This window comes from Brassica oleracea, chromosome C2 (assembly GCF_000695525.1).
Source record: "Brassica oleracea var. oleracea cultivar TO1000 chromosome C2, BOL, whole genome shotgun sequence".
Lineage (NCBI taxonomy): Eukaryota > Viridiplantae > Streptophyta > Magnoliopsida > Brassicales > Brassicaceae > Brassica > Brassica oleracea.
In genome coordinates, this window is record NC_027749.1 from 31,327,426 (window position 1) to 31,335,947 (window position 8,522).

Consider the following 8,522-nt stretch of genomic DNA (forward strand, 5'->3'; position numbering starts at 1 on the left):
TCTGGCCTTCCTTTTCAGTTTTTGCAATGTTCCTAACAGCTTTCATGTAACTCTTCCTTGGTGACTCACCCGGCTTAGTCTCCTGCCTCTTTAGGTTCACTTTCACAAACGAATTATCCAGGCCATCGACATCGAGGTCAAGATAGAAAGTGACGTAGTGGTCGTGAATTACTCCTATTACATTTTCAGATAGAATGGTGCCATAAAGCTCTTCTTCATTACCTTCTTTGTCTTTCTTCACTTGGTTCTTGTTCTCATACGTTGTCCCTTTAACCATCAAGATTCCACTGAGCCCGACCTATTTTCCACAGTACCAATAATAGATATTCGGTATAAAACATTTACAATCTTTTTATAACATAAGACTGATAAGGAAAGTTAAAAGTACCTTAGGTCTCATAAGCCCATCAGTTTCGAATTCATAATCAAAGATGTAATCGTAGTTACCCACTGAGGCTACCATTCGTACCACAAGCGTCAACTTTGGTCTTACTTCCCTTATCGGCTAAAACAAAATTGTAATTAATCACTTTCTATCTTACACTATGTGATGCTGATATTTTGAGTGTGACTACTCACTAGCAGCATGTCACCATTGTTATGTTGTAGTCTGTAGATGTTTTTTATCTTCGTCCATACTACTATATATCATAACAATCTTCGGTTTGCCCAGTGAAATCTTCATAATAATATTTTTGAAAGAATTGATTTGTTCAGTATCAATTGGGTTTCAACTATTTTATCATAAAAAATAGGAAAAACTGCATTTTCAACTACAAACTCATATGTTTTGGTTTTAAACCCAAAAAAAAACTCATTTATATTGACTGTCTTTTTTTTTTTTTTTTTAATGAATGTTAAATTTATATTCATCAAAAAGCCCTTTTACATCAAGTGTAGGCTTTAATAAGAAAATCCTAATCTTTTGCAACTTATACTTCTAAGGATTAATTATCTACACTCTTGTACTAAACCAATATTGAAGAGCATTCTCCATGCCCTTTCCTCCTTTCAATCTCATTAGGTTTAGCTTGTTCCTAACTCCTTTGTCAATCCGCTTCTTCATTACTTCCAAAGGTAAAGGCTTCTCTCCATGTCTTATTTTGTTTCTCTCCATCCATACTGTGTGAACAATAGCTTGGAAAGCATATCGAGTACAGAAAGATCTCTTCTTGTCATTATCAACCCGCGATAACAACACCACAACTTCCGACCAGTCTGTAGTAAAATCTCTTCCCAGAATTCCCTTTACAAGATGCTCCCAAATCTGAGAGGTGTATGAGCATTCAAAGAACAAGTGATTGCGAGATTATCCGGCTCTCTTGCAAAGTACACATGTAACATCCACACCTTGACTCCATCTTTCAATTCTATCCATAGTTGCAAGTCTATTAAGCACTGCTAGCCAACCCATGAAAGCAAACTTAGGAGTGGCTTGCGCGAACCATATAACTCTCACCCAACTAAACTGAGTATGATCTTCTCTTAGTAACGCCCAGGTCTCCCGAGTTGAAAATTTCTCTTTAAATCCTGATTTTCACTTCCATACACACATCTTCTGAGTTTTCACACATCTTCTCTTCTACTTTAGTCAGCTCTGCCTCCACTTCAGTTAGCAACGTATTTCGATGCCTTCTTCTTCTGGCTTTAAGCACTGCTTCTTTCACTGTTGCTTCATTTCTTATTCCCATGACCAGAGCTCCTCTTTCACCTAAACTCTCAAATAAAATCCCTTTAGAAGACCAATTCTCATACCAAAAAGAAGTACTTCTGCCATTTCCTATTTCTTATAGAACCTCTTAGCTGTGTCTCTTTGCTTCAATAATTTCCTCCACATCCAAGATCCAGCCTGAGTATTCTTCTTCACTTCCCAGAAACATTTCCTCTTTAGTAAGTTGTTTTTAATCCACTTCCCCCAAAGAGAGTCTCCTGTTAACAACCTCCATATTAATTTCAAACCAGCTACCTTATTCACTTCCTTCAAAGCTCTTATTCCCAGTCCTCCTTCACATTTAAGTTTACAAATGTCCTTCCACGCTACCTTTGCACCTGTGCTTTTCAGTTCCGGACCTGTCCAAAGAAATGAGGCACAGAGCTTTTCAACTTCTTTTATACACCCACTCGGTAACCTGAATACAGATGCCCAAAAGTTTATTATGCTTATCAACACAGCCTTAATTAGTTGCACTCTACCAGCATAGGATAGATATCTGCAAGTCCAAGTGCTTACTCTGCTTCTGACTCTCTCTACTAGTGGCAAGTAATCTTGCTTTCTCATAGCTTTTGTCATGAGAGGCAAACCCAAATACCGAACTGGCAAAGTCCTTTCTGCAAACGGAAAATTCTGCAGAACTCTACTCTTCTCTTCATCTGATACCCCGGCCATATATATAGTTGACTTCTCTATACTGATATTTAGACCTGGCCAACTGGCAAACTCATCAAAGACTGATAAAGCCCCCTCTATAGACTTCTTTGATCCTTCCACAAACACCATTAAATCATCCGCGAAACAGAGATGAGTCAAGGAGATTTGCTTACAGCAAGGGTGGAAGGTAAATCTCTTCTCTGCAACTGCTTTATCAATCTTATGAGATAAAACATTCATGCACAACACGAAGAGGTAGGGAGACAGAGAACAACCCTGCCTTAGACCCCTCGCACTTTGAAAATACCCAGCAAGCTCTCCATTTACTTGCACAGAGAACGAAGGAGTAGAGATGCAGAGATTAATCCAGTGAATGAATTTATCCGGGAATCCTAAAGCCTTCAGAGTTCGCAGCACAAAAGACCACTGCACTGAATCAAATGCTTTGGATATATCTATTTTCATCAAGCACCTTGAGGAGATATTTTCCTTGTGATAATCCTTTACCAACTCTGAAGCCAATAACACATTCTCCATCAATAATCTGCCTTGAACAAACGCAGACTGATTTGCAGAAACGATTCGAGGCAGAATCCTTTTGAGTCGATTAGCCAAAATCTTCGAAACCACCTTATAGAGGACATTACAACAAGCTATGGGCCGATAATCTCTCATCTCCATAGAATCATTCTTCTTTGGAACCAAAGCTAATATTGTAGAATTAACCCCTTTAGGTAGAAAACCATACCTGAAAACCGATTTTACTGCAACCGTGAAGTCATTTGCAAGAATGGGCCAAGTCATCTTGAAAAACTCACAAGGAAACCCATCTGGTCCTGGAGATTTGTTTGATGGCATATCAAACAAAACTTTACGAACTTCCTCCTCTGTAACTTCTTCCTCCAACTTCCCACAGTCCTCTGTATTGCACCGAAATTTCAATAAATTCTGTAATTCCTCTGTAGTTGCACCATTAAAACTATCAGGAATCTGATTCAGAAATTCTGAAAAGAACAGCTCTGCTTCCACCTTTATCTCCGAGTGCTTTTTAATAATACGACCATCCTTACATCTGATCTCTCGAATAGTGTTCTGTGCCTTTCGAGAACATATGGCATTATGGAACGTTTTATTATTCTCATCTCCCACTTCTAACCAATGGAGTATTCATGCACAACACGAAGAGGTAGGGAGACAGAGAACAACCCTGCCTTAGACCCCTCGCACTTTGAAAATACCCAGCAAGCTCTCCATTTACTTGCACAGAGAACGAAGGAGTAGAGATGCAGAGATTAATCCAGTGAATGAATTTATCCGGGAATCCTAAAGCCTTCAGAGTTCGCAGCACAAAAGACCACTGCACTGAATCAAATGCTTTGGATATATCTATTTTCATCAAGCACCTTGAGGAGATATTTTCCTTGTGATAATCCTTTACCAACTCTGAAGCCAATAACACATTCTCCATCAATAATCTGCCTTGAACAAACGCAGACTGATTTGCAGAAACGATTCGAGGCAGAATCCTTTTGAGTCGATTAGCCAAAATCTTCGAAACCACCTTATAGAGGACATTACAACAAGCTATGGGCCGATAATCTCTCATCTCCATAGAATCATTCTTCTTTGGAACCAAAGCTAATATTGTAGAATTAACCCCTTTAGGTAGAAAACCATACCTGAAAACCGATTTTACTGCAACCGTGAAGTCATTTGCAAGAATGGGCCAAATCATCTTGAAAAACTCACAAGGAAACCCATCTGGTCCTGCAGATTTGTTTGATGGCAAATCAAACAAAACTTTACGAACTTCCTCCTCTGTAACTTCTTCCTCCAACTTCCCACAGTCCTCTGTATTGCACCGAAATTTCAATAAATTCTGTAATTCCTCTGTAGTTGCACCATTAAAACTATCAGGAATCTGATTCAGAAATTCTGAAAAGAACAGCTCTGCTTCCACCTTTATCTCCGAGTGCTTTTTAATAATACGACCATCCTTACATCTGATCTCTCGAATAGTGTTCTGTGCCTTTCGAGAACATATGGCATTATGGAACGTTTTATTATTCTCATCTCCCACTTCTAACCAATGGAGTTTAGCCCTCTGTTTCAGATGATCCTCTTCCAGTGCTGCAACATGAAGCAATTTCCATAAGCCTCAGCTTCCTCCTTCACTGAATCTTCACTAGGATGCAATAGCGTGTGCTTCTGCTTGTCACATAATATCTCATGAGCTTCTTTAGCTCTTTTTGTGAGGTTACCCAGTTGCTCTCTACCTATCTCACGGATTAGAGGTTTCAGATTCTTTAATTTCTTAGAGAATCTGAACATTGCAGAAGTAGACAGAAACAGCCTCTGAGTTGAATCCCAATACTCTTGTACCTTTGGTAGAAACGTAGGCAACCTCCCAATGGCAGTGCAAACTTAAAAGGTCTTCTCAACTTTTCAGGTGGTGGAATGAATTGGATCTTGCACCTCATGTGATCTAAGCATCCTCTCGACTCAAATACTGAATAGGCATTAGGAAATCTCTATAAAGCAACATCATTCAATAGAACTCTATCCAACTTCTTGCAAATCACACCCTCATCCCTCTTATTACACCAAGTAAATAATGGACCTTAATAGCCCATATCAGAGAACCGACAATGAAGTACCACCCTCTGAAACTCCCGCATACCACTAGAAACTCTCCCCCTACTAGTGAAACTTGAACTATCTTCCACATCCAAAGTCTTGTTAAAGTCACTCATAATCATCAAAGCCTTATTCCTGAACATAGCAGAATTTTTATGATGACATATGTCATCCCACAACTCCATTCTGCCCTCCACTGCATTGCTAGCGTAAACAAACGAACAGAAGAACTCCTCAAACCCTTGAACACTCACTGAACAAGTTATCATCTGATAAGATTTGTAAACCGGCGTCATCCTCACTGTATCTTTCCAAACAACCCAAACTCTCCCTCCTTGACTATATTCATAGTTCGTCATGTACGACCAATCTTTAAAAACTGTACTCAAAATTCTACCAGCCTTCCCTTCTTTAACCCTAGTCTCCAAAATACACCCAAACTCCATGTTATTGCTTCGAACCCACTCTTTTACGACGGAATGTTTTATATGTTTATTGAATCCGCGCACATTCCAGAAGAAACTCTTCATGATTAGTTTTTGCGATGAGAAGACCGTGAGTTCTTACCCTGGTTAGAGTCTTGAACTTTAGTCTTCTGACCTCTCTTCCTTCCTTTTTGCATACCCAACTTCTTCCACTCTTTCACACTTTGATCAATAATATCATCTTCTAGTAGATCTCTTCCATTCATCTCATCTTCCTCCATTCCCTCTAACATATCATCATCTTTTAGAATTTCCCCTTCCTCTCTCTCATCCATCAGAAACGAAAACTTTGAGACTGATATCTGGATCTCCGAAGTATTAGTTTGAGAAGAACTGTTCTGAACTTTTCCAATTTTCATTGGAGTTAACCAGGCATTTTCCTTCCCTTTTACTTCCTCCTCTCTCACTTCCTTTACATTGTTTAGACTCTTCTCCCCTACCTGTAGTGAAATATTCTCCTCATTTTCTTTTCCCTCATCCCCTATCACATCTTCCTGAAGATGAACACTCTCCAAACCAACCTTTTTTACTTCCAGACTGTCCTTATTCTTTTTTCCCCTCCCTTTCTGTCCACAAACTGCTTCACCATGCCCCCATTTGTCACACATTTACATCTTGCGGGAAGCCAAGGGTAAAAATATTTCACCGTAAACTGCTTTCCCTCCTTGGTGAAAGTGATCTCTTTTGGTAAAACCTTCGATGTATCTACCTTGACAAACACTTTAGCTTCCTCCAAATTGGTGCACGCAATGGTTTCTTGTTGAAGCTTTACCGGGAATCCAATAGTGCTTGTAATGAAACTTAAACCCTCCCACGAGTACATATGTAGAGGTACTTTCTCCAAATGCACCCACATAGGAATGGCTTCATCTTCTTGTTTCTCATCCTCTGTTGTTGGCGTCCATCTTGTTACAACCATTGGGACCCCGGCGATGTTCCACATTCCTCTACGAAGAATCTTCTCCCTCGCTCTCGGATTCGACACCTTGAATCGCATCGTAGTAGGATTCACATCATAGACATCTACCTTTGCAGTAGAGTCTCCATAACACCATATCCTATTAAGCACCTTGTGAACCTTAGCGATATGAGGCGCCAGATCCAAGAACTTCCCAACAACAAAATCTTCCCAAAGCGGTGTTGAATTCGTGATGACCTCGTCAGGGATCTCCACCGTATTCATACCATCCTTCTTCAAAATCTCAACCGTATGTTTCTTCAACGATTTCTTATCTCAAGCAACAGATACCCAGCTTGCCGATTTCTTCAAATCCTCAATCCAATCTGCACCTCTACGAACCTCAGCACCTTCCGGAGACGCAGAGATCCCTTTATCTCCCTCCGGTAGCTCCGATAAATCCGGCGGAATAGCCAGATCCATCGATCAAACCCCTATCGCACTTCGCCTGAATATCGCCAATAAAATCGCCTTCTCCTAAACGCAGCGTTTTTTAAAATTCAAAAATTAAAATTTGTATTACCATTGACTGTATTTTTATGTAAACTAAATTAAATGATATATTTTTTTCTTTTAGGAGTTTATTGGTAGTGAATGTAAACGTGAGCTTTTGCTTACTACATATATTTTGGTTTTTGAATAATGCAATTATGGATTTTACAAAGTTACAATTATAAACTATTGGATCTTTATAATAAAAACACCTTAGGAAAACATGTTTTAATTTTATTTTATTTTTGCTAAAAACATGTTTTAATTTTATTTTAGGTTTATGAATCGTTCTAAAAGTTTGAAAATTGTTCATTAAATCATGTAGTAAAAAGTCTTAGAACTAGTCAAAAGCTCAAACTATGTGGTATTTTTGGAGTGATCGATTGTAATCTTGGAAACGTAAAGTTATGGTATTTGGAAATTGTTTTCGAAATATATATGGGCAATGCCGATTTGTAAAGGTGTATTGTTAAAAATATACAATCATACAAAAGTTGATATTGGGTAAAATTTAGTTTTCTAAAATATAATTTTGAATACTTTTTTAAAGACAAAAGTATAAAGTTTTTTTTTTGACAAAGGGCTTGACAAAAGTATAAAGTTGATAAAGAAAATCTAGACTTACTGGACAGAAACATTTTAATAACACGTGATTTGATATATTAATCAATTAATTGTTCTGAAAACTATAATAGATTTATAATCTCAAGAACTTTTAAGATAAAGTTGTGAAGATTGAACTGGAATCCAAAGTTACAGAAATACTTTCATGTAATAATAATATAAAATAGAGAAGAACAAAGAATCTTACCGGTAAGCCGGTGACGGGATTTTCTGAGTGACGCCATGCAATATCTCCGGCGTAACTCTCAAACACACATATCATATTCTCTCTCACGTACGGCGTTCCGTCAGCCGCAGCGAATATTCCGTCCATATAAACAGCGTTTCTCGGACAATCGTTAAGCGGCTCAAGCGGCATCGCTTGTAACCCGAAACCATACTCGCCTGCGTCCATATAAGTCTTGAAGTACCAAGCCTCCGATGGATCCATATAGGGAACAAAAAGCTCCGACACAAACCCTTTGTACATCACATCACGTGTCCACTACAAGAAAACAGCGGTATTCTGACGGACATTCCGACGGAAAATGAAATCCTCGGAATTTCCCGAAGAATTTCCGAGGATATCCCGAGGAAACCCAAAATTTGGTTTCCTCGGAATTTCCTCGGAATATACCGACGGAATTCCGAGGAAATATCAATCCGTCGGAATATTCTTATGAAATACCGAGGAAAGTTGTATTCCTCGGAAAAAACCGATGAATTCCGAGGATATATTATAGCCGTTGGAGAGCCGTTGGGGGATTTTAAAAATTCCGAGGAAATTCCGACGAACTAGCCGTTGGCGTCGGAAATCCGTCAGAATTTCCTCGGTCTGTCGGCAAGATTTCAACTATAAATACAAGCACTCCTCTTCCTCTTCATTCACTCCATATCTTCATCCTCCCTCTTACTCTATTTACACACGAATTTGATTCATAAAAAACATGTCTTCTTCAAATTATTTTCGTTCTTGGAT

At 38.8% G+C, this 8,522-nt stretch overlaps 1 protein-coding gene across 1 annotated transcript in view; it reads right to left on the reverse strand.

Moving 5' to 3' along the window:
• LOC106326433 (primary amine oxidase-like) overlaps positions 1-8,522 on the reverse strand; it is a 15,473-nt gene that overhangs the window by 1,061 nt on the left and 5,890 nt on the right. Inside the window, exons 2-4 of the mRNA XM_013764414.1 lie at positions 7,752-8,046; positions 389-505; positions 7-298 (exon numbers count right to left, since the gene is read on the reverse strand). Coding sequence (XP_013619868.1) covers positions 7-298; positions 389-505; positions 7,752-8,046 — 704 coding nt within the window. The remainder of the gene's footprint in view (positions 1-6; positions 299-388; positions 506-7,751; positions 8,047-8,522) is intronic.